The sequence below is a fragment of the Silurus meridionalis genome, chromosome 3 (assembly GCF_014805685.1).
Source record: "Silurus meridionalis isolate SWU-2019-XX chromosome 3, ASM1480568v1, whole genome shotgun sequence".
In the NCBI taxonomy this organism is placed as follows: domain Eukaryota; kingdom Metazoa; phylum Chordata; class Actinopteri; order Siluriformes; family Siluridae; genus Silurus; species Silurus meridionalis.
The window spans coordinates 10439445-10465862 of NC_060886.1; the positions used below are offsets into that span (position 1 = coordinate 10439445).

The 26418-nt window shown below is 40.1% G+C and overlaps 1 protein-coding gene across 2 annotated transcripts; it reads left to right on the top strand.

Annotated features, from left to right (window-relative positions):
• ankrd44 (ankyrin repeat domain 44) lies at positions 1 to 24923 on the top strand. 2 transcript variants are annotated; one of them, XM_046845958.1, is made up of 28 exons: positions 1 to 393; positions 7188 to 7271; positions 9359 to 9437; positions 9682 to 9752; positions 10601 to 10801; positions 11281 to 11368; positions 11584 to 11726; positions 13136 to 13348; positions 13448 to 13526; positions 13615 to 13729; positions 13821 to 13903; positions 15428 to 15491; positions 16049 to 16117; positions 16374 to 16514; positions 17013 to 17078; positions 17377 to 17488; positions 17725 to 17796; positions 18481 to 18682; positions 18852 to 18939; positions 19524 to 19641; positions 20035 to 20254; positions 20554 to 20641; positions 21005 to 21088; positions 21274 to 21419; positions 21503 to 21585; positions 22259 to 22341; positions 22439 to 22530; positions 22854 to 24923. In XM_046845958.1, exons 1-28 carry the CDS (start codon positions 367 to 369, stop codon positions 23096 to 23098), a joined length of 3156 nt encoding a protein of 1051 aa, XP_046701914.1. In that variant the 5' UTR covers positions 1 to 366; the 3' UTR covers positions 23099 to 24923. The 2 variants fall into 2 exon arrangements, with proteins under 2 accessions (XP_046701914.1, XP_046701915.1); XM_046845959.1 differs by having other exon boundaries at positions 2 to 393; positions 22951 to 24923.
• Positions 24924 to 26418: the final 1495 nt, after the last annotated feature.

Genomic DNA, 26418 nt, shown 5'->3' on the forward strand with positions numbered 1-26418 from the left:
GTTGAGTCGAGCAGAGGCGCAGAGGGGGAGGAGAGAGAAATCGTTAACTTCCTGTTTTCTGAACGCATCCAAATATATAGAGCATACAGGAAGATGTGCAGCGGATACACACCCGATTTGAGCTCTCACTGAACCCTGCTGCAAATGCGGATCGTTTCTGGGATTTCCAGCACCGTCTGCATTCCTGGATCCCTGGTCCTGCTCTGCTCTCCAGCCGGAGGTAGCGACTCATCAACCGGCCAGGGCCGCCACCGAGCCCCGGGGCCCCGACCGCATCTTTGTGCGTCTACAACGAAAAGCAGGGGGCTTTTGATTACCGGTGTTCATCTGCAGAAGGTCGGATGAATCGCATCAGGTGACCTCGATATGGCAGTGCTGAAGCTCGCCGATCAGGTTTGTCTGAACCCATTACACAGAGATGAGGGAATGTGACACTAATGTATCTGCATGATAGGAACGCATCTGCAAAAAAAAAAAAAAAAAAATTTCTTCTGGCATTCACTGCACCTTTGCACGTCTTTAACACGTCATAATCAGGGTTATATATGTGCTTATAACGCGTTTTCCTCATACACACCACTTCCATATTTTAGATCACAATATAAAAGTGCCTCATCTCACTATTAATGCAACCCCTTTTGTATATCGAACACCATATTTTGCATACACTAACTGACCTTTAAAGCTTTTCCCTAAAAGCAAATCCCAATCCATGACCTCCAGAACAGGTACAGAGAATATACTATAGAGGGTGCCTTTAGTTTTGAGCATATACATAGAATAGGTGAGCCCTTTGGCATGTCGTTTCTGTTTTCAGAAGAGGAACCCAACACGATCTTGTGCTTTTGTAGTTCAACCGCCATACATTTCGCAGTGTTAAACATTGAGATGCTTTTCTGTTCACGCCAGTTGTACAGAGTGATTATCTGAGTCTCTGTAGTTTGTTAATACACATAGTTTTACATCTGTAGAAATGCTTTTCTTGCACCATTTTAAGGTTGTGTGTCTGAGATCTGCTGTTAGAGAAAAACTCAAACCCCTCATGTCTTATTAAATTTGTGCTGACTTGATTTTCATTATATGAGAATATATATTCTATAATATGCTGACTTAAGTCTCATTATATTTGTGCTGAGTGATTTTTCTTTTCTATTATTCTTCATATTCAATGTAAATATGTTCACTAAAGGAACGCACCATATTTCCCCCTCTGTTAATGCACCATTTTTTTTAGCTGAGAAAGCATGGATTACCCAAAAGGTACACATGTGCTGTGTAAAGCTGTTTGTCCTCCTGATGATGGTGTTAAAGAGTGCATGGTCATACAGCATGACTCACTTTCCCTGTCTATAACCACACCACTAATACACGTCATAAAGCTCTTATCCTGGTACCGTGCTAGTTTCCGAGACATTTTAATAAAGATTGTACAATGATCGTAAGTCGAAAGTAGTCAGAAAACATTAGGCAAAGACTCCGGGGCGTATTTACTTTTTGATGACGAGTAAAGATAGCCATTTTGCAAGTCTATTGCTGACATTTTCACAAGTACACAAACTTTTTCTAAAAGGAAATTTTATATCTAGGTGCAAATTAGTGTTTGTGTATGTAAATAGACGTGAATTTGCATTCTCGATAAAACCAACAATCGTTAAGCATTGGATATGTTAGACTAGATTCATTTACTTTACAGAAAGACTTTTTTTTTTAAGGTTTGTATAATGTGTATCCAAACCCCTCCAAACATAAATCCAAACATAAATCCAACTAAAATCAACAATTTGGGAAATTGCGCTCTATAAATATGTTCCATAGTTGCATAGTCATTGCCGTAATTTTCTGAAAAAAAAAAAAGTTTAAATGTAAAAAAAAAATTTTTTTTGATTTAATTGGTCTCTAAGTTTTGAGAATAATATTTTAAAGAAAAGAAATAGACTTGTATATCCCAATGAAACATAACCTAACACATCTTAGGAAGCAAGTTCTTCATAGATATAATACTTGGCATACTGAGAAACTTTATATTGTAAAGTTTCATAATAATCCAGTGATATTTTCATTTTGGTTATTTCAAGTTCTGGATAGATTTTAGACAATAAGCGACAAACCAATACATACTATCATACAACAGACTTCTGAAGCTGTGATGACAATTGACACTGTTCTCCTTAAATAATGTTCTCAGGCACCTGCTTCTAAATACTCCAGTTGTCAGGGCATTGTAGTAAAATGACAACGTTGTCAAAAGGGAGTGGTCACATAGAGAAACTTGAAAAAACACCCTCACTTTAATAAGAAAATAAACCAAGCGTAGTCACCGACTACCCAGTGGGTTGCCTTAATGAAATAAACTGAAATAATATTGGACTGCATTCAGAACCACCTCATTTCTTCATGTTAGAAACATTTCTTTCAGAGTCAGGTCCATGTTCACGTGCTTGCATTAGCCAGAAAAATGTGCATTTGCACTTCAATGCTTGCACATCTCCTGTTCGACCACATCTTGAAGGTGTTTACTGGATTCTAAACCCATGACTGGGAAGGCCACTGAAGAACACTGAACTCATTGTCATGTTCATGAAATCAGACACAAATTTGTTTTGTGACATGGTGCATCATCCTGCTTAATGCAGCCATTAGAAGAAAAAATGGATTGTTATTAACAGGCCCAAAGTAAGTTGACAGGAAATTGAACCTGATATAGACTTTTGCTGTTGCAGTTTATTTCCTTCAAGGTTCAACATGTGCATTCAGGGTTGCTTTTCTGCTGGAGCTGGAAAGATTCCACATCTCAGACCATGAAGTCCTGCTTATAATTTGCTGCTGTCCTGAAAATCAGATATTCACATACATTTACTTATTGTTCACTGGTACATGTTCTATATTTCTGCATTCATTTTTTTTATAAGATAGAAAATAAATGAGCTTATGACATCACTTCTTTCAAGGGTTGTGCGAAATTCATTTGGTAATGATCTGTGGTTGGTCGGTGGCAGTGCCACACAAATAGCCTTCTCCTGGTATTGGGATCTGTTGCAAAAATTGGACTATGGTACCAGATGAAAATTTAAAGGATTATTAACAACATTGTAGTCACATTGTTGGTTTTAGAATTTTAGAAAATATAGTTTGGGGAGTGTCTATCAAGAAATCGAGTGAAAATGGAGTATTGTTATACAATATTCATTTATAAAATAGAAGTCAATTCTAGACAGTCTGTTATTTTTCTCTGACTATTGATGTTCAACTATTACTATAAAATACCTGAGTTTATATATAGTAAAAAGTTATATACATGCATGCATAATCTGAATCTTCTAAACCAAAAAAACAAAAAATCAACCACTTTTTGGTTCAGATCTCACCAGGATACTGTAGACTTATACCTAAGCATGGCTGCTGTAATCATTAACAACACTGGTTGGTAGAACTTAATGGTTTATGATGGAAACACCATGGTGTTCACTTATTAGTACGCATTGTAGAGAAGTAATTTGCATATAATCACACAATCTGGTGTCACCCAAACGAGAGTAGTTTCTCTTTTGTGTCTGGTTCCTCTCAAGGTTTCCTTCTCATTTCGCCACTATCACCACTGGTTTGTTAATGAGCGATCTAAACGTACATCTGGATTTCTGTAAAGATTTCTGACGTCTGCTAAAATTATTGCATAAATAATTTTCAACTGAACCGAATAGTGAGCGGGTGGGGGCAGGTTGAGCAGTCGATTTTTCAGTTTTTGTTTCGTAGACTTGCCTCATCCACGCTGACTGGTTTAACTAATCAATTTCATCTGAGGTATTGATTAACTATTGACAAATAACAAAGTGATCAACTAACTAACTTTGCTAGTATCTAGTATTCTGAGTACTGAGGGGAAAAATCTGATGCAAATTTATACAAATTTTCCAACTGACTCTGTGGAGAGAAAAAGAGGACAGGAAGTAGTTGCTTTCCCAGAAAGAGAGAAGAAGCATGTAGAGAGGGAGAGGAAGAGCAAGTATTTAGAAGCAAGGCTTCTGTTATCTGTCAGCACTGAAAGGTTTAGTGCAATTTTGGTGTTTTTTCATTTTAAAATATTCCCTATACAATAAAACGGTTGTTGCTGTTATGCACAGATTTCGTTTATATAAAAGACATTCCTCCAGTGTAGGCCTCTGCTTTTGCTCCGTGGGCGACATACAAACAGTAAAGGAAAAAAGACTGTCATATAAGGCATCTCTTTTGCAGTTTGGTGAGGTATCAGAAGTTCTGCTTTATATTCATAAACACTCTCTCTCTTTCTCTCTCTCCGGTTTTCCAGCTGTGCTTAGCTTATTGGGTTAATGGCATGATAAAAAGGAAAGGGTGTTCAAGTTGTCAACTGCAAAGAAACTCCCTCTTATCCCCTCCCCCATTTTTGTAACGGGATCTTATTGGCTCATGAGTTAAAGGATTGAAGGGGTGTAGTGTATGTCAACAAAGGCTTCAGTGTGTGGAGAGCTGGCTTTTGCCTAGAAGGAGTGCTGGGAGGGATATGGGGTATGTCCTTGATTGTTATGGGCCATGTTCGGGACCTTGCTCCTGTTTTTTAGAGCCTCATCACACAATAGAGCTGTCACACTTCAGCACAAACAGCTGATCGCTCCCGAGGGAGTGGAGGACAATGTGATAATAAGAAGCAAATGAGTCCCTACGGAAGCACTTCAATCATCAAGCGGCACTCTGCGTTACCACGGTGATATACGCAAATTATTTGGTTTTTGATTTAACAATAAAGGGATTTAAGTACAGTTCTGTTTAGACTTGGATGGACAGTAAATTCAGTTCAGAAAAACCACCGCAAGACATTTGCTTAAGGCATCGAATAATTGAAAAATAAAAGGGCATTAAAACCCTGAATCGAATCAATAGTTAGATCACATTATTGCATTCAAACAGTGTCAGTACTTTTGAGTACATGGTCAATTTAATCATTCACTGGATACTTACTGGGTATATACTTACAACATGCTCAAAATATCTATTCTTTAATATAACATTTTTAACAACAATTAAAAAAGGCTTTTGTAAAGGACCTAGGGCTAAAAATGACCTACTACTTACAAGGTTAAAAGCTACTTACATGACTGAGTGGCTGCAGTATGTTTCCTTTTATTGTTTCATCATGAATAATTCAATTCTACGTGTTCTCTAGTTTGTCTATTGTTGCATTTTTTTTTTTTTATTTTTTAACAAGGCATTTCATCATTTTCAAAATGCAATCAGACCTGAGAAGGTACATAAAGTATTATTTTTAAATAGCATCTATACAAAAACTCTCAAAGACTCGCCGGACTTAATGTCTCAAATCTTGTAGCGAGTCTCTGCTCTGATAAACTGCCTATTAATATTACTAACTATTTCTAACTAACTATTTTTATGATGGCATGCGATCGCAACTGAGGATCTGTTACCAAAAAAACAAGCTTGTTTCTGGTTAGAAAATTACTGATCGCTGATCACTGTGCATGTCTTTCATATGTTTATCGGACCTTCTGAAAGACTATGCCTGGTCTACTATTGCACATGGATCTACAACCTACAAGCAATTTTTCCATGGACCGGTACATAACTAAACACAATCACATGCATATTGTATTACTATTATACAGATTCATTGTTTATTTTAGTTACTATTTATATAAAAAAAATGTAACTCAGCTTGCCCTGATGGCGGAAGCTAAATGTGTCGACGCTTAGAAAAAACTGCAAGGCAGAAGTGGTCAATTTTGTTGACCAAAAATGATCCATGGCCCAGTGTTTGGGAAATTCTTGCACTATTGGACCTGTTGTCCTTCAGGTGATAACAACTGATACAGAAAAATCTTTAAAACATTGAATGTTTTGAAAAGTCTTTAATAGTGGTGCAAATTGCTTAGGAATAAGGATGTTGTGTATGTGAGAAATATATCAATTATTGATCTATTCAGCCAATTCAATGCTGTCTCGTTGACAAAGAGCGGCTCAATCATTTTTGCCTGCCGACACCATATTTGGGGAAAAGCATTTGATAAATCTGCAGAGAACGGAAGTGATCTCACACACACACACACACACACACACACACACACACACACACACACCAAATGAGCCGTTATCTTCCGTGCAGAAATGAGCTGAATAAAATTTTTTCAACCTTCTACTCATCCACATGTTCATCTTAACACCTGGTATTATTCGAAGGCTGAAAACTGATGTTTACTGGTTAAGCAGTACAAAAGGATGTTGTGTGTAAGTGAATGGCAAAACATGTCTGCAGCGTAGTGTCCTGTTTGAGAACTGATTTTGAGAGAGCGTGAGTGAGAAGGCAACTAAAACCAGAGAAACCTTGGTCATTTACATCCTTTCGAGGGTTGTGTGTGTGAAAGAAGGAGTGGAAGCGAAAGACCGAGTGATGTCAGCGGGTTTGAGAGAACGAGAAAGAGCAACGCAGGCGTATTTGTGACTTTCTTCTCTGTCCAACACAAGGCCGCATTACCGCATTTTCCAAAGCAGGCGTTGGCAGTTTGCCTTGTCGGCTTGAGCGTGTGTGCATTTGAAATCTTTCTCTCTTTTTCTCCTTGTAGCGGAACCGAAAATTCTTTCTGAGCTTCCCCTCTGTCTTTTCTGAGAAGGTGGCAGCATGCAACAGGAAGTGTCTTTCTTTTCTTTCTGGCAGCTAAGAGACACAGACAGGAAGTGAATGTACATGCAGGTTTATTAATGCATTGCTGGAACTGGGCCGTTCAGTTGACTGAATATTTCCCCTTTTTTGTCAGAAGGAAGCACTCGTGTATGATTTTAAGCATGATAAAGCTGTCTTGCCGTCGTTGTAGTTTTAGCTGTGAGATTTTTTCTTTCACGTTTTACCTACAACCTGCAGGTGATGCAGACGCCGGGTGTACTATCATGGGGTCCCGAGTTTGTGTTTTTAGTGAAGATATCAGTTCCCATGAGGCATAGGGATGCAGTTTCACACAGGCTGATGTTTATCACCCTCATGCGGGTGTTCAGGCCGAATCGCAAGACAAATCCACGTCCTTTATGTCAGCAGTCATTTGTGATTTTATAGGGGCATCCAAATCCAACCAATTCTTTCCTACTCACAGGAAAATGCGTACAAGTAATTCCTATTATTAAACCATATAAATGCCTTTCTCACTGAAATGCATTTTGTTTGTCCGCAGCCGGCTCTTGTTCAAGCCATCTTCAATGGAGACCCCGAGGAGATCCGCATGCTCATCTACAAATCGGAGGACGTCAATGCACTGGTATGCAGCACTGCCCCTGCAACTTCATGACCCACATTCAGTTCTTTGTCTCCAACCTCTAGAAAATGAGCTGTAATCTATTTACCCAAGGGCATTCGAGACAGTATTTAGTCTGCTTTCCTTCATCCCGACTCTATTCAGATCGTCTTCGGTTGTTCCACGGTCCGCCCGACATATTTATCTACAACTATTGCTACACTCTGTTACAGGCCTCATCAGTGATAATACTGTAGATGAAAGCTGATGGTCTTATTTGAGCCCTCCTGGGAAATTTGTCATAGTGTGTTAACACAAGCCTGGGGATTATTATGCTTTTCAGCAAAGATTAGAGTTCAGATTGTATGCTAACTCGAAGTGATGTCTCAAACCTGGGGCTTTTTATAACCTCTTTAATAGTAAAGGAAATACATAGACGTCCTCATTACAGATTCAGATATAAAGATGAATAGTTGAAATTGATATTGATTTATTTCGAGATATGCATATAAAGAGTTATTAGGGATTACAATGTAATCTGCCCTCTTCTGCATACACAAACTCATAGACACACAGATCATGCCATCCCTTTCCTCCATTGACACTGGTTCATTTAGCTGTCTAGGGTCTCAGGCTTGGATGGCAGGGGCAGCAATAAAATTAGGGTTCCAAATAACAGCATGAATGTTGAGCCATAGAGCTTTTTAATTAGACTTAGACTTGGATATACTTTATTGATCCAGTGAGGGAAATTATTGCGTTAGAGCAGCAGCAGGTTTCACAAACAGAAGGAAAACAAAAGCGGAATGTAAATAAATAATTGTAACATAAATAATTAAGTAACTAATAATAATAAATTGTGAATAAATACAATATTGCAAGTGAGGTTACATAATAAAACAGCTTTACCAGTTTACCAGCTGCTCAGAGGAAGCGTCGTTTTTATAGTTACAATCGTGATATTTATTTATTTGATAACATATAATAAAACTATAGAATAATAATAATTGAGTTAGAAAATTGAGAATTGGTAGAACACAAGCTCCGCCCCTTTTATAAACACCGATCAGGCATAAAAGTATATTATAACATTATGACTAGTGAAGTGATTAACACTGATTATCTCTTCATCATGACACCTGTTAGTGGAGTAATATTATTAGGCAGCAAGTGAACTTTTTGTCCTCAAAGTTGACATGTTAGAAGCAGGAAAAATGGGCAAGCGTAAGGATTTGAGTGAGTTTGAAAAGGGCCAAATTTTGATGTCTGGACGACTGGGTCAGAGCATCTCCAAAACTGCAGCTCTTGTGGGATGTTCCTGGTCTGCAGTGGTCAGTATCTATCAAAAGTGCTCCAAGGCAGGAACAGTGGTGAACCGACGACAGAGTCATGGGCAGCCGAGGCTCGTTAATGCACGTGGGGAGCGAAGGCTCGACCGCATGGTCCGATCTAACAGACGAGCTCCTGTAGCTTAAATTGCTGATAAAGTTAATGCTGTTAATGCTGACAATTCAGGACAGTTTTGGCAGCAAAAGGGGGACAAACACAATATTAGGCAGGAGGTGGAAGATAGATGGCCAAAGAAGTCTGGTCGGTGTATTTCATGAAAGCCCACTCTGGCCTACTTGTATAACATTTGTGTTTGTACATTGGAAAATACAGATACCGTCTGCCATTTTTGCGCCATGGTTTAATGTAACACACAGGAGCAAAAGTAGAAGTGACGAGTCAAATGAGCTTATTTACACTACACTGAATATAAAGTAGTTCCTATTGCATGCAGAAATGCTGATTTTATATTGGATTCACCTCCAAACAATTGACAAAAACAGAACCAGCAACTAGAGTCAAGTCCTCTGTGGTTTTGTATGTTAGAGTTGAAATCACCTGACAATCAGGATCATTTCAAATCTATTTCCCTCTTTCAGATTAAAGTTGGAAAGCTCTATTTGTACACCTGTCTGGCTCTGGGGAGTGTTTATAAATGGCTTATTATAATGCTTCAAAGTGCATTCATTTTACAGTGGACAGTGATTTAGATAACAGCTGATTAATACAGTTAAGGCTGATTTCCATAATGAATCCTCTTGTTCTCCGATACGTTCTCTCAGGACACAGAGAAGCGTACACCCCTCCATGCAGCAGCGTTCCTCGGTGATGCAGAGATCATTGAGCTCCTCATCCTCTCCGGTAGTCTTCTTCTCTTTTCTTCTTTTCTTCATTGCTCCATCCTTCTTGAAAGCATACAGGATGATTTTAAACATGAGCTGGTCATCTTACTGTCTATTTTTTTCCACACCATTAGTGTTGTTTAAAACTTTCTTTCGGCTTCTCCCATTAGTGTTGTTAATAATAAAATAATAAGATGTAAAAATGCAGCGTTATGTCCTGTTCCTCTCTGTAGAATGGTCTCACTTCTCATTCTCGTTTTCAGGAGCCCGGGTCAATGCCAAAGACAACATGTGGCTCACCCCTCTTCACAGGGCCGTGGCATCACGGAGTGAGGTGGGTTTTCGAGCCGCTGGCAACCCACAAAACTGTGCTGGAAGTAACAGTCTGAAAGTGGGACAACAGGAACTGACTGACAAGAACACTCAGATAGCAAGATTTATTCTTCACCATAGCGACATAAGCAACACATATGAGCAAATAAAACACGAACACTCGCACATATGGGCGGTCATGAAAATGAAGGTCCATATGATATTGTGCATTTTTGATTGACGCTTGTAATCGAATCTGTTTTTAATTTTGGTTGTGTAATATTTTCGAAACGGTTGGTCTTTTTTTCTCTAGTAACACTGCTGATTTGCTACGGTGCTACAAAATCAGGCTTCAGGATCCTCATTTATAATGTATCATGACAAGTATTGCGATATCATGGTATAAAGAAATTGCTGACACGAAAGAAGGAAATTTATGGCAGAGTGTAAATGGTTTTCTTAACCTTGGTTAGAGCAACACGAGTTCCTTCCTGTTTCTCTTTCTTAACCTGCCGCATGATTACAAATATGCATCCCACAAGACAAGATACAAAACGATACAAGCTGAGATACAAAATGTATTTGTGCCTTTTAATTTTTTTTCCTTTTGCTCAAAAGAGATCAAGGCTGTAAAAGTGAAAATGTACTAAAAGCAATAAAACGTATTTAATAAATAAGAGACATTGCAAAAAAGATTAAAAACCCTACCATTCATTACAAACTTATTGCTTTGACTATAAACATGTTATATTGGTTTAATACATATAGTTAGTTTTTTTGACTTTATGAATGAGTGGTCACTGTGAGCATGCTCGACGTGATATAGATTCTGCTGAGTTCATTCTTCACACCGGCTTCTTTTGTTTCTAGGAGGCAGTGCGTGTGCTGATCCGTCACTCAGCCGACGTGAACGCACGTGACAAGAACTGGCAGACGCCTCTTCATGTGGCAGCCGCAAATAAGGCTCTGCGTTGTGCTGAGCTCATCATCCCACTGTTGAGCAGTGTAAATGTGTCAGATCGTGGTGGGAGAACTGCTCTGCACCACGCCGCCCTCAACGGACACACCCAGGTACACGAGATATTCCCTATATGTGTACGTATGATGATGCATTGGCGCAAATGTGTGCAGTAGGCAAGTAAATAGACAAAGCAGTACAATTTAGGAACGATCTCACAATTCCTCAATCCAACAGCCCGACCTCACTAATAGATTTTGTCCATTTTGTCCATACCAAGCACCTCATTAACACACAAGCGTGAGCTGAGACGTATTGGACTGCTTTCAAATCATTTCAAATGCTCCAGTAGTATCTTCCCACATACTCATTTTTATGCTCCCTCCTCAAACTGGCTTTAGGCTTTGGTTTTGGCAGAGCTGTCATCCTAAATGGTATTTAAAAAAGGATGTTATATAAAGTGAGACACACACCAACTGACGCACAACTGACTCACAGGGCTGTAACCCGATGTGACTGGCAGAGTCGTTCCTTTTTTTCCTTGCCATCTTTCCATCTTTCTAAATTTCTTTGTTTCTCATTTGCTGCTTAGATGGTCAATCTGCTGCTGGCCAAGGGGGCCAATATTAATGCCTTCGACAAGAAGGACAGCCGTGCTCTTCACTGGGCAGCTTACATGGGTGAGACAAGAATGCTGAGCAAGCAACTGGCAACATTTTACACACAGATAACACTGTAGTTTGGAAATATAGCAGCTGTTGTCGAAAGAAAGTAAATTTCTGCTGCAGATCAAATCATGACGTCTGATCTGGTGACATGAAAGAATAAAAATGCAGGAAGGAAACACATCGTTGACTAAAGCATGTGGGCGGATGCTCTGTTTTGCCCCCTGCAGGTCACTTGGAGGTGGTGTGTTTACTGGTGGAGCAGGGGGCTGAGGTCAGCTGTAAGGACAAGAGAGGATACACACCTTTTCATGCTGCCGCCTCCAGTGGACAGATTGCTGTGGTTGAACACCTGCTCAGCCTGTCGGTGGAGGTAATTACACTCGTTTGCATCCACTCTTACTGTGTAAGACAATTTCACTGCTCTGACTTGCACGTACATCCACAATGTAGACTACAACAATTTATTTTGGTGGTTCAATGTGGGGAAAAAAGTTTATCGTTTAGAATAAATTTCCCAAATAGTTGAAAAAATTAGTTTCTGCCACAAAATGAGGGTGAGTCAAAACCGTTGCAGTTTCAGGGTGCGGTGGCCTCGTCGTCACACTAGAACAAAGGAAAAAAATCACATTATCAGTCATGAAACTTGTCGTGAAAAATGTTGTAACGCCACATTAGATCCTCCTGGTACTAAAACATCTTAGTAACAGAGTTTTTCAGAAGGTTTTGCACATTTACATTAGATTTAAAACAAAACATATGGACAAATATTTCAAATATATGTTTTTTTTTATTTGGTCCAGATTTAAAGTGTCACAGTGTCAATGTCACTAAAGTGTTCATGTGCTGTATGTGTCAGTTGTGCAATTGTGCAAAAACTGTGCAAATGTAGATGGAGAGAGAGAAGTCCCGGTACTAGACGCTAGATGTTGTAATGATACACACTTATTTAAAAAACATCTTGTGGAATTAAATTATATGTAATATCTGTCATTTAAGTCTCTGTGTATGAGCTGTTACTATAGAATCTAGAATGAAGTAGAACGTTGAAGTGCATTAATCTCAGGTTAAGGAAAAAATGTTTTTGTAGTTCCTCATTCAAAGGCACTTCATTAGAAAATTCAAATAGTGCTGTGAGATGAAAAATAAGGTGCTTTATACCGTAATTTTTGGACTATTAAGCGCACCCAAATATAAACCGCACCCACTGAATTTTACAAAGATTTTTATTTTGAACATGAATAAGCCGCACCTGTCTATAAGCCGTATGTCTACATTGAAATGAATGAACTTTACACAGGCTTTAACGAAAGACAGTGTCTGTTACACGGCTGGTATCTAAACAGTAGCCTACCAAGAAAGTCATTGTTCACTGTCTTCCTCCTTCCTTTCACAACAATTTCTCTCTGGAGTTTTTCTTTTGGCATCTTTTGGCATTAGCCGCTTCATTGTTTAAGCCACGGGGTTCAAAGTGTGGGGAAAAAAGTAGCGGCTTATAGTCCGGAAAATACGGTACTTGTCACATGTACATTGCAGCACAGTAAAATTCTTTCTTTGCATATCTCAGCGATGTTAGGAAGCTGGGTTCAGAGCGCAGGGTCAGACATGATACAGCACCCCTGGAGCACAGATGCTTCGCTTAAGGGCCCGAGAGTGGCAGCTTACAACCCCCGACCATTAAGGAACCATTTCTGCCTGTTTAGATACATCCCTACACTGAAAAACAGATTTAAAGAAGTGGATAACTGAATAATCTTTTTGTCCCTCCTTTACCTCTAACAGATAGATGAAGCGAATGCGTTCGGGAACACGGCTCTGCACGTGGCATGCTTTAATGGTCAGGATGCTGTGGTGAGCGAGCTGATTGACCACGGTGCTAACGTGAGTCAGCCCAATAACAAAGGCTTCACCCCTCTCCACTTTGCTGCTGCGTCCACACACGGCGCCCTCTGCCTCGAGTTCCTGGTCAACAACGGAGCTGACGTGAACGTGCAGGTGAGCTCCTCTCTCTATTTCTATCGCCCGTATCTCGCTGAACCCACGTTTTTCGTCGTACTCTTTCTCAGACGCTTCTCAGACACTGTTCTGTTTCAGAGCCGAGATGGGAAGAGTCCTCTGCATATGATCTCAGTGCACGGTCGCTTTACTCGCTCACAGACTCTCATTCAGAACGGTGAGTGTTCCCAGTGGACCGAAATCCGAGCGTCAAGCAGTCAGCACAAAAAGTCTCTAAGAGTGTCTGTGTGTGTTCGTAATGACAGGCGGAGAGATCGACTGTGTGGATAAGGATGGAAATACTCCGTTACACATTGCCGCTCGTTACGGCCATGAACTCCTCATCAACACCTTGATCACAGGCGGGGCCGACTGCACCAGGTGTGTGAGTGTGTGTGATTTTAAAAGTCAAAAATCTGTACACTGTTTACATCACATAACACCTGAAATCTCTCTCCTTCTCTTTCTCTAGAAGAGGAATTTATGGAATGTTTCCCCTGCACCTCGCAGCTCTGAATGCTCATGCTGACTGCTGCCGGAAACTTGTCTCCTCAGGTACCTCTGCCTTTGGAGACTTAACACAATAAAAAAAAGCTTCACTCAGAGTGACTTTTTTTTTTTTGGGACATATAGAAATTGGCTAGACCAGTGGTCCCCAACCCCCGGGCTGCGGTCCGGCACCAGTATGTGCGTCAATTGGTACGGGGCCGCACAGAAAGAATACATAACTTACATTATTTCCCTTTTATTTATTATCTGATTTTGAACAATGTTTTAATTTGGAAAATTACCGGATTCCCTCCGCCACATCTGTCTATGACTCGCTCTTGATGCATGTCAAGATGCCTCATGTCTTACCTCCATCCGTTACCTTCTTAAAGGGGCTGCTCCCGCCGCTACCACATAATACATTACTGCTAAATTGAAACCCCCAAGCTAGCACAATGAACAAAAAATAACACAATAGATTCATGTTTATTATTATATTTAGAAAATACCAGTTTTTATGCTGGTGGTAACATGTTATTTTGTTGTATTTATCTGCCACTCCTTAATGGCCGGTCTGTGAAAATATTGTCCGACATTAAACACAAAAAAGGTTGGGGACCGCTGGGCTAGAATGTAATTTAAAGCACTCACATGACTAAATGTGGTGTTCTTTACAAAAAGCTTTGGAAACACTTGGATTGTTGATATTACAGTGGCAAAGACCTGCCTAATTTTCCTGCTAATTGTCCTGTTTCAGAATCTGCCCAATTGTTTTTTTTTTTATTTTACGTTTTCTGGACCAGAAATGAGCTCAGCTGCTTTCCTTTAAGTGCAATCCACGAGACTTATGTAGTTCAACCAGGTGTAGAAATGATTGTGGTGGGGTTGTTAGGATTCGAGAGTTAGGTATTAGGTTTGGCACATTTTGCTCTGAAGCAGTACAGAGTGACCAGAATTACAAGCTGTGCCTCAAAGGTACAGACAATATTAATATTCTCTGCACTGTAGGTGTACAATCGGCATAAATTATACCATTGGTTCTTAATTGATCTCCGTTCCTTCATGAAAGCATTTTGATCCACCGGAGCAGATCTGTAGCCCTCAGCAACCACTTAATGCTTATGATTCCCCCAATAAGCAGATGCATGGTTTTCACATGCAGCTTCTTGTGCATTAGCAGTAGTCTCACAGTGTGATCATTTCCTGTTCTGTTTTAAACTGCATGTCCTTGTGATTATGTTTAGCTCATTCTCGAGCTGCTTATCTTGATAGATTCAGGGTTTTGGAGGGTTTAAAGAGATGTGCATGCTTTATTTGCAGGCCAATTGCTCTAGTGGGTGTCTTTAGCAACTGTGTTCCTGTCCCTGCTCTTCGCATGCACTGGGTCTGTGTTTATTCTGCACTAACACTAATTTCTTTCTTTCTTTTTCTCACTTCTTTTCTTTTTATCTCCATCTATCCCTGTTTTCTGTTGCCTCTCCTGTGGCTGTCTGCGTGTTTTGTTGGGGGCTTCCTTTCATCTGTGCCCTTGCTTAGGACAGAGGTATAGCATAATCTGCACCCTCAGTAATGACTCGGTCCTGTGTGCAGGCTTCCAGATCGACACCCCGGACAACCTGGGCAGGACATGTCTTCACGCAGCTGCTGCTGGAGGGTGAGGGTCATTCTGTAGGATGTTTACCCTGAAAGAACATGGCAGTGACCTTCTAAACCAAGAGATAGACATAATATATATATATATATATATATATATATATATATATATATATATATATATATATATATATATATATATATATATATAATATATAATATATATATATATATATATAATATATAATATATAATATATATATATATATATATATATATATAATATATAATATATAATATATAATATATATATATATATATATATATATATATATATATATATATATAAAATATAATTCTGAGCAATTTACATTTATCTCATTCATACAACTGAGCAGCTATGGGAGTTAAGGAATGTGCATTGTGTAACACATCCTTCACTATTGTAATGACTACAAATCACCGGCTGCTCAGTTGACTTGGACATGACTGCAAGTTTGTTTTTTTGGATTGCTCTGTTCCATGTATAATCATACATCATTTACAATTTAAAATAGGATGTGATGTAACATCCCCCGATAATTCAACTCTAATTCTTCAATTCGGCTTCTTTTTCAGCAATGTGGAGTGTGTGAAGCTGTTGCTCAGCAGTGGAGCAGATCACAACCGCACGGACAAACATGGCAGGTCAGCATTCGGATCCATGTTTCTATTTATCAGTTTATCGGCGTGATAATCTCTGAAAGCACATTGAAATATCCCTTTGGCTGTGCTCCATGTGATTAAGTACGGTATATCTCAGGGATGAGTAGCATAGCTGGGTCTATTTGAAGTACTAAGCACAGACCTGTTAGTAACCTGACAGCAACTTAATCATCAGCATATGAGACACTCTATTTTTTTATCCCCCAAATACATATTTATTATTATTTTTTTTTAATAGGACTCCTCTCCACTACGCAGCTGCAAGTCGTCATTTTCAGTGCTTAGAGACTCTGGTGTCCTGTGGTACGTGTATTAATGCCACTGATCAATGGGGACGGTCCGCCCTGCATTACGCTGCTGCCTCAGACCTGGACAGGAGGTATACATTTATATCCTGTAATGTTTTTTTTCAATACTTGTTTCCCCAAACCAGGTCTGGCAAAGATTTTTGTTTGGAATAGTTTGCATTTCTATAGAAGCCCAAGGTTTGTTCAGTAGAGCACAGCAACGACGAACATCTAACTCTTTAAGATAAGTGTCAGAAATGTCAAATGGAGTATAGTCAGCATGCAGGGGGGGAACTACATCTTCCTTCATCACCAAGTGAAAATGTTTGGTACAGGATTTCCACTCTGTTCATTCCTCAGTAAACGACGCAGAGACGCTGTTGTGATGTCAAACCAGAGACGGTTGGAGTTGCAAATTTTTACAGGCTGATACAATATATTTGATATATCATACAATATTATATGGCATAAGATGTGTTTTTCTTGTCCTACTAAATAGTTACATGCTTGGGGTTTGAAGGTTCTGCTCAGTAGACCATGCAAATTAAAGAATAAAAAGCTCAATATGTTTGTGTGTGTTTTTTCTGAAGGCGGCGTGTCGCCCTGGAGCCAGAGAGTCCTGGAGTTCAGGCAGAGAAAGAGAAGGAAGCAGCTATGTGAGTGCACTTTAGTTTTTTTTTATATATACCCTAAAGTAAATATAAAATATTTAAATATAAGCCCTAGAGGCTGTTTTTCAAATTTGAAAGGTTCTGTGCAGCTGCCATTGTTTTCTGCTCACACCTTTTCATCTGCACTCACACACCCTGCTGTGTGTTGTAGCTTGATATATATATATATGTGTGTGTGTGTGTGTGTGTGTGTGTGTGTGTGTGTGTGTGTGTGTGTGTGTGTGTGTGTGTGTGTGTGTGTGTGTGTGTGTGTGTGTGTGTGTGTGTGTGTGTGTGTGTGTAGGTGCCTCGAGTTCTTGTTGAAAAGCAATGCAACTGCCTCACTGAAGGACAAGCAAGGTTATAATGCTGTTCACTACGCTGCTGCCTATGGTCATCGACGCTGCCTGGAGCTGGTAAGATGTGTGCCCACACACACACACACACACACACACACACACACACACACACACACACACACACACACACAAGCATGCATATAGGCACTATGTAATGTCTTGTATTCGCCAGCCTTAGTTGGATAATATGTTGAATGTCATCAACCATCAGTTAGTGATTATACAAACCACTCTATTTCTTTTAACTGTGTTTACTGAACACTGATGGACTAAAGGTTTTTTTGTTGTTGAAGCTCCTGGAGCAAGAGGACCGAAATCAGGATAAAGGAATGAACGGTAACGCCCGGAGTCCACTACATCTAGCCGTAAGTCATTGTATAAATAGCTTGTATGCATTGGGACAATATACACAATGAGTGCAGAGAATTAAATACACAGAACAGAGCAATAACTAGAGAAAACAAGGGTGGTTTAAATTATTTTGCTGCTGGTCTGGATCTTGGAATAATTTGCAAGTTGTAGCTCAGACATGTCATTAGAGAAAGCATAAACCGTGTCATTTTTTTCTTCACATTGAAATTCATACTTGACTTGGGAAACTTTGTGTAAAAAAAAAAAAAAAAAAGGTGCCAGACTAGATTCGGTGTAAAAGTAGCACTATTGCCATGGTCGAGTTGTAAACAGAGTATTTGAATGCATTCGGATTGTACTGTATTGGGGCAGTGGGGGTTCAGTGGGGTTTCAGTGGTTAAGGCTTGGGGTTACTGAAGGTTACATAAGGGTCAGGGTTCAAGCACTAGCACCGTCAAACTGCTGTTGAACCATTGTTCAAAAAACTTAACCCTATTTGCCCCAGGGGCGCTCTGACCCTGGCTTTTTGACTAGCTGGGATATATGAATTGGGAGGTGGTAACTCAATGGGGTACTGATCGAAAGGTCGGGGGTTCAAGCCCCGGTATTCCCAAGCTGCCAATATTGGGCCTGTGAGCATGTCCTTTAACCCTTTGTGCTCTTAGTGTATAATCTTTGTATTTTTGTGTGTATTGCAGGCATACCATGGTCATGCACAAGCTCTGGAGGTGCTTCTGCAGGGTCACTGCGATGTGGATCAGGGCGATGAGGTGGGCCGCACCGCTCTCGCCTTTGCCGCCCTCAGGGGTCACACTGACTGTGCTCTGACGCTACTGAACCACGGGGCTTCAGTGCGCTGCACAGACACGGGTCACAGACGCACGCCCATCCATCTAGCAGGTACTACACCGTGTGTGTGTGTGTGTGTGTGTGTGTGTGTGTGTGTGTGTGTGTGTGTGTGTGTGTGTGTGTGTGTGTGTGAGAAGAGTTGAAAGAGGATTACTGATTAATAATGTGTAACAGAGAATGGCATTTCATGTCCTCTTTGACGTGACTGTGTGTCTCTCAGTTATGAATGGCCATACATCGTGTGTGCGCCTCCTGCTGGAAGACTCGGACAGCGCAGACCTGGTGAATGCAGCTGATTCTCAGGGACAGTAAGTGACTGTTAACACAAACAAAATGATCAGTGACAGTAGAATAATGTTGAACTGATAATAATTAATAATTGTACATTCATATCAGTAGTATATATACACTACATAGATAAAGATTTTTCGATGGCTGACTATAAAATGTCAGGATCTGATGTAGGTGTGGTATGTACTTAGCACAAACATTTCGTGCTTCTCTTACCAGAAAAACACAACCCCTCATCTTTGCTGCACAAAACCTGAAGCAATGCTTGTACACCTAGTCTTATTTAAGCGATTTTTTGAATAAGGCAAAAAAGAAGGTTTTGGGCTCATGATAAATTATTAGATATCAGTGTTGAACTCATTAATAGTCTTGTGATAAAAATGATAATCGGAACATTTAAAGCTATAATAAATGATATTACTTGGATACTTAAGTAGATTTGAAGGCAAATACTTTAGTACTTTACTCAAGTGAAAGTTAACCTGCTGTATCTCTACTTTTACTCGAGTACCTGCTTTGGGTACTTCATCTACCCCTGTTTGTTCAATCATGATTTGAAAAGATATTTAATTTCTGATTTGTGTGTGTGTGTGTTTGTCAGGACCCCTCTGATGCTGGCAGTTCTGGGGGGTCATGTGGATGCGGTGTCTCTGCTGTTAGAGCGAGAGGCCAATGTAGATGCAGCAGATCATCGGGGACTGACTGCTCTTCACTTAGGGGTGAGTGTACTGACACTGAATTACTGCAATGGTACTATAACCTCCCTCCCGACACACACACACACACACACACACACACACACACACACACACACACACACACACACACACACACACACAGTCGCCATGGCTGCTCATCAGGGATAAATGCACACAACTCTGTAAAGCTGCTTTGAGACAATGTCTTTTGTGAAAAGCGCTATAGAAATCAACATGACTTGACACACACACACACACACACACACACACACACACACACACACACACACACATTTACTCCTATTCAGCCTGTGGTTATTTTTTTGTTCCATTTTCATACACCTGCCCAATTTTGCTTAAAGGTGTTGAATTTTTCCTCTCTCTCTCTCTCTCTCTCTCTCTCTCCTCTTTCAGTTGCTGTGTGGTCAGGAAGAGTCTGTACAGTGTCTCTTAGAGCAGGAGGCTTCGGTGTTGGTGGGTGATTACAGAGGGCGTTCAGCACTCCACATAGCTGCAGCTCGAGGTCACGCGTCCTGCCTCAGTGAGCTGCTGACTATGGCCTGTTCTGAGAGCCTGTTCCCTGCTCTGAGAGATCGCCATGGATACACACCCTTACACTGGGCCTGCTACAACGGTCAGTCTATTTTTAGTCTACAACTGAGACTAAAAATATACTTTAAAAAAAAAAAAAAAATATATATATATATATATATATATATATATATATATATATATATATTTTAAGTCTCAGTAAGGGTTAGGGTACCATCAGCCTAAAACCCTGTTGAGAGGAATTCTAGTGCAAATGTTTTCTCATGTAAATACACCAAAGTGTACATATTTTGGACTATCAAATGGTACAGCAGATTCAGGTTAAAGGGAAATATGTTAAATCAAATGTGTATGTGCACTCAATGTGTGTGTGTTTGGCAGGTCATGAGGGCTGTGTGGAGGTGCTGCTGGAACAGAAAGGCTGTCAATGCTTCGATGGGAACCCCTTCACCCCTCTGCACTGTGCTGTGTATGTCTTCAGATCTCGTTTTTTTTACTCCCGGGCTCTGCTCTAGCGCTGCAAAAACTATATCTGAAATATCTCAGATATCACAAATTTACCTAAAATGTTTCACTGAGGGGTTTATACAATCATTAGACCTATTTCTTTTTTATATTTAGAATAGTTCAAAGAAATTTTTAACATAAATTATCGTATTTTATTGTTAGATGATAACAATGTTGTTGGGAAAACAATAAACTTGTACTTGTTTATAATAATTTTCAAATTTAAAAGGATTTTTCACTTACAAAGGTTTTGTTCTTAACAACTGATGTGTGTGTGTGTGTGTGTGTGTGTGTGTGTGTTTTATTTGCGTGTGTGTGTGTGCAGAATAAATGACCAGGAGTCTTGTGCAACTCTTCTCCTGGAAGCATTGGGTAGTGAGATAGTAACCTGCAAGGACTCCAAAGACAGGTGTGTGAGTGTGTGATGTGTGAGTGTGAGTGTGTGAGTGTGTGAGTGTGTGAGTGTGAGTGTGTGAGTGTGTGAGTGTGTGTGTGAGTGTGTGAGTGTGTGAGTGTGTTGTACAGACCCAACAGTCATTTTAAATCAATCAGTGTTATGCACTTATGCTGTCAATCTAATCTACTATCGTTTAGGACTCCTCTTCATGCAGCTGCTTTTGCTGGCCATTTGGATTGTCTTCAGCTGCTGCTTGCCAACGATGCTTCTGTGGATGACGTGGACCAATCAGGGCGCAGTGCGCTCATGATGGCAGCTCAGAGGGGCGCAGTCGGAGCTGTAGGTATGAAGGAGATTTCTCTTTTAACAGCTTTCAGCCTTATCCTTCGCAGTTCTTTTGACATTTATAATGATGTGTTCGAACAGAGGCTCTTCTGACAAGTGGCAACGTAGACCTCACCTTGAAGGACCAAAATGGCAACACTGCCCTGCACCACGCTTGCAGCAGCGTGAGTGTTCACTTTTGACTTTTCTTTAATCGGTTACCAAAACCGGCTTAGATTTTTATTGTGAATACAGTACAACAAATGAGAGAAGGGATGCTGGATGTCTACAGTTGAGCACTGAATGATTACACTGTTTCGCTTAGTAACAGCATTTGTGTAACATAAAATGGCAAAAGAAGTCCCCAGTAAAATAATAAATTACCATCCAGATTATTTCTGGTGTACAACATTTCAGCCCAGAGCTCCTAATCAAGTTTTTTTTTTCTGTTTGGACTTGAGAGCGACACCAAACTGTGCTGAGGAAAACATTGAATCGGAATGGTTCAAGATGCTCGCGTTACTGTTTGCATTATTATCCAGAACACTCGCTTTGAATCATTTTGTCTTAAGAACATTTTCACATTTCCTTCGTGGTGAAACTTTTCCGTTAAAGGTTTACGTGGGACGGCTGAGTTTCAACCCGCTGTTTCCTGTGAATGTACGATTATTGCATCATACACATTTGATATGCTTCATTTTCTCCTCCTCAATTTAGTCAGTTCTCCTTCTCTCATTTGTTCCATTTACACCAACTTTAGAGAATCTCTTTCAATATCCGGAGGTTGCTCCTAATATATTTGAGTTTTTTTTAATGCGCAAAAAAGCTCATTGTCCTACTTTTTTTTCTTTTCGACAGGGCAATGAAGAATGTGCTTTGTTCATTTTGGAGAAACTTCCAGATGCTGCTTTGGTCAACGTCACGAACGGCGCACTCCAGACGTGAGTGTGTTTATCCGAGTACTTGGAAAGCAAAGTTGCACGTTGCAGTTGGACTGCATTTTAATTGTTTTGTTACTGTTTCCCGTCTGTCTCTCAGACCCCTCCACCTTGCAGCTCGCAGTGGGCTGAAGCAGACGGTGCAGAAGCTGATGTCTCTCGGTGCCAACGTGCAGCAGTTAGATGAGAATGGTGCGTCCCCCTGAACCCGTCTCTGTAGTGCATGCAGCCTGCGCGTTAATGAATTCCACAGCTGGCTGTCATTCCGCACTGTGTGTGTGTGTGTGTGTGTGTGTGTGTGTGTGTGTGTGTGTGTGGTCTGACTGCCCTCTATCAGTGCAATGTGTCCCCTCTCCCCAACCCTGTCTGATTGTCCGCCTGGCTGTGTATTAATGAGATGCCGCTCTCTCCTACCCACTTTCCCTGCCACTGTATTATGTCCCATCGCCTCCCTGTCCTTGTCTGTCCTCCTTTCTGGCTGTTTGTTCGTCTCCCTGTTTCTCTCCCTTCTTCAGGTCTCACTCCTGCTCTGGCTTGTGCTCCTAGCAAGGAGGTTGCTGAGTGCCTGGCACTCATTCTGGCTACCATGATGCCTTTTTGCTCCCCTTGCAGCTCCGACGCTCCCTCTCCAGGCACCCTGTTGAGATCTCTTCCTCGCCACGCCAAGGGCCCTCAGGCTCCACGCAGCCCCAACGATCCTTCTGGTCCGTCCAACGAGGGCACGACCACCGAGAACGACTCCGACTCTGAGACCTTTTGACCTCTGCCCCTTTCTGGAGTCCTTTTCCCTTCCACCTCTAGACTTCTTACAGCACTTGCAGACCTCCGAGGATTGTACGAAAAATCCTCCATTTCCATGCACTGAAGGCTGGTCTATGCTTCATGTAGCCACTCGAATTATGAAACGTGACGGAAAACACGTCTTATCCAAAGCTCCATTGATATCCTAGTGCTGACGAGCTCGTTGGCGTGAGAAGCATAAATCAGCCTTCACAAGAACATCGGTACATTTTGATTACACAGAGACTTTTTAAAAGCCGTTTTAGAATTCCTTTTTTTCTTATCTGATCCATGAAAAAAACAGATGGTGTAGATTGTTTTTCTTTTATAAATTTTAATTGTAATTAATGGACAAATCATCTGCCAAATATTGACTCAGCAAAACCACAGTTAGGGTACGCTGTATGTTTGTTTGCAAGCACAAACCCCAGACAAGTACAAAGACATGTTGTGTATGTTGTTACTAAACAGATGTTTACTAATAAGTCCTCGTTAACATCATTTTAGTTCAGATCGAGGACCAAGGACATTGTTTTTAGGCAAACAGGGGATTTGCAAACTACTGCCACAGACTGATTGGGATTTATATATATATTGTGTGTGTGTGTGTGTGTGTGTGTGTGTGTGTGTGTGTGTGTGTGTGTGTTTAAAACTTGGAGAAAGAATACGTTGTACTAGAAATGTGCAAGCACATCCGCACATTATTAGTGGTATAAATGTGTGTAAATGAAATGTTATTAGACCTGATAGATGGCGAAGACCAACCAGTCCTGAAGAGTCTATTACAATACAAAAAGCTTAAGAAGGTCTATATTTAAACCTAATGCTCTGGGAGTGTTTCTCTGCCACTTTTATAATCATTTACACCGACAGTATTAAAATACAATTAATTCCACAGGGCCAAGTGAGCACAGCTGCCACACACTCGTGTCTAAAGAGTGTTTATGCATAAAATGGTACAAATAATTTGTCTTAAATATCTGGACTTAGGCGTTGCTTAGTAGTTGAGCAAAGAACCATAAATCCAATGCTTTCTCTCTCTCTTTTTATTTTTCCCTTTTTTGCGTTTTGTTCTGCTTTTCTACAAATCCACTCAAAAACCAGCTACAAGCGAACAGTGCAGCTGGAGTCAGGTTTTCAGGAGGAACGTTACATTTGTTCCGATTGAATCTTTTTTTGTAGTTGTGGTAATTATTATTATTAATCTAAACCAATTGCTCGTACAGATGGTGCTAAATTTTTGACCTTCAATTGATTTATTGAAATTTGACCAAAAATACTAATTTAGATAAAGAAATAAGATAAATCCCCCCAACATCCTAATCATTTTTGTCCACAATCTGCCAGTTTCTGAAACTTGTCCAGTGCCTTGTTTTGTTTTGGAAAAATGTGAAAAGGGGGATTTTATGGGTTCTTACTGTTCTTAATGTCTTTTCATTATACAGATCTGTGTGTGTGTGTGTGTGTGTGTGTGTGTGTGTGTGTGTGTGTGTGTTACAAATGACGATGTTGGCTACATTCCTAACGCATACTGTATTTTAGCTCATGGGAATCGATACACAGGGCTTGCACACAAATCGTTGTCCATCACAAGCACATGACTAACTGCTTCCTCTCACACGGGCTCGGATCAGTAACGAGCCGAACGATGCACCGAAGTGAAAATCTTATCAGTATTATGCCAGACTGAGACTAAGCTTTGCCAATCATGACAATCCTATTGTGTGCCACATGTTCCTCATGCAGTATGAAATGCTGTTAGTCAGCGAAACATTCTTTTCTATAAATCGTATCCTTATAAAATGCTTGTGTGTTGTGTAATTTTCTTTCCAGCCTCATCTTCAAACAGGTAGCAGAGTAATTATAGATGTTTTATCACACACAGAGAGCTGCATGCATTTACTGACATACACAGACTTATTATTTAAATAGAACCTACAATGCTGGTCCACTGCCTTGCATAAGTATTTACCCCCTTTGTCATCCCTTAACCTTATTGCACATCAGTTATTTCAAAGTCAAAAGTAATGAATTAGTATTACGTATCATTAGTCTATACAGATAATCCAATAATATTGAAGCAGAATTTTTATATAAATCATGTGTGTAGTTCCTCTTGGTTGCTCCTCTGGTTTTGCCCATCTTACATTCCACTTTTTCTGTTTCCTTCTCTAAACAAATGATTCTTTGCTCCATGGCATATTCAAAGTTTTGGGATACCAGACCCTGATAAACACTTCTACAGAACTTTGTTTGGAACTTGTTCTGTTAGATGTTTGTACTTCACAACGCTGTTTGTTTAATTATTCTTTCTACTAAATTCTGAGGACCTTCTGAACTATTATTTAGATAATTTTATTGTACACAATTGGACTCTGGGTTTCACAAGACCTTATGTTTGAAAAATTGGGCAAACTTTAATTGATAGCTTTTGCATTACTACACACCTTATTGAAAAAGATCAGAAGAGAATGACCACCTAGGAAGTCTATAGTAACTCAGATATATATATTTTTATAAAAGCGTTGGGGCACCTGACTTTCCAGAGCATACGTGGTTCTTCTCCAAACTGTTACCATAAAGTTAGACAACTGTAAAGGATGACTTTGGCTAAATTATCTACCAATTCACTTGAACTATGAGACCCAAACCTGTTAAAGCATGACTGTGCCTCTGTGCACTAAGCCAGCTCAGTTAAGATATAGTTTACATGGTTCAGAGTGAAAGATTTTGAATGGCCTGCTAAAGAGCTGACAGCACCCCAGGACTCCTCACTTCACCTACATCAGTACCTGACTTTACTTACACCTTCTTGTTTCAAAATGAGCACAAATCTCCACAACCACACACTTAAATCTAGTGGCACCTTTTCCCCAGAAGAGTTGAGGTTAACAGCAAATGGGGACTAAATGTGGAATAGGATGTTCAAAAAGCACCTACAAACCTCACGGGCAGGTGTCCACAGACTTTTGTCCATAGAGTGTAAGCACAGGCCGGTTAGGAGTACGATAATGTGCATCAGATGCAGCAGCTTTGAATGCTGAATGCTGCTAATTCTATCAAAACACGTTTTCATCACCATCAGTTAAATAATACCAGGTCAGGAACGGACCATCTCCATTGATGTTTTGGGGGTAAAAGGAATAAATATACCTCCAAAATATACTAAGAAACTATATCTTTTTAAAGTTAACATGTTGACTTTGATCTTTCTTTTGAATATTTAAATTCAAACATAAACATAAATATATCTCTGCTTGTAAAATATTATTAAAATAAAGTGTAAGTATATAAAAGTTG

What these genes read in the sequence shown, in the direction of transcription:
- ankrd44 (XM_046845958.1), top strand. Translation starts at nt 367, where the DNA reads ATGGCAGTGCTGAAGCTCGCCGATCAG. An exon ending in CGGAGGACGTCAATGCACTG is followed by an intron (nt 7,272 to 9,358) that starts GTATGCAGCACT and finishes ACGTTCTCTCAG; the next exon opens with GACACAGAGAAGCGTACACC. An exon ending in TGCACCACGCTTGCAGCAGC is followed by an intron (nt 21,586 to 22,258) that starts GTGAGTGTTCAC and finishes TCTTTTCGACAG; the next exon opens with GGCAATGAAGAATGTGCTTT.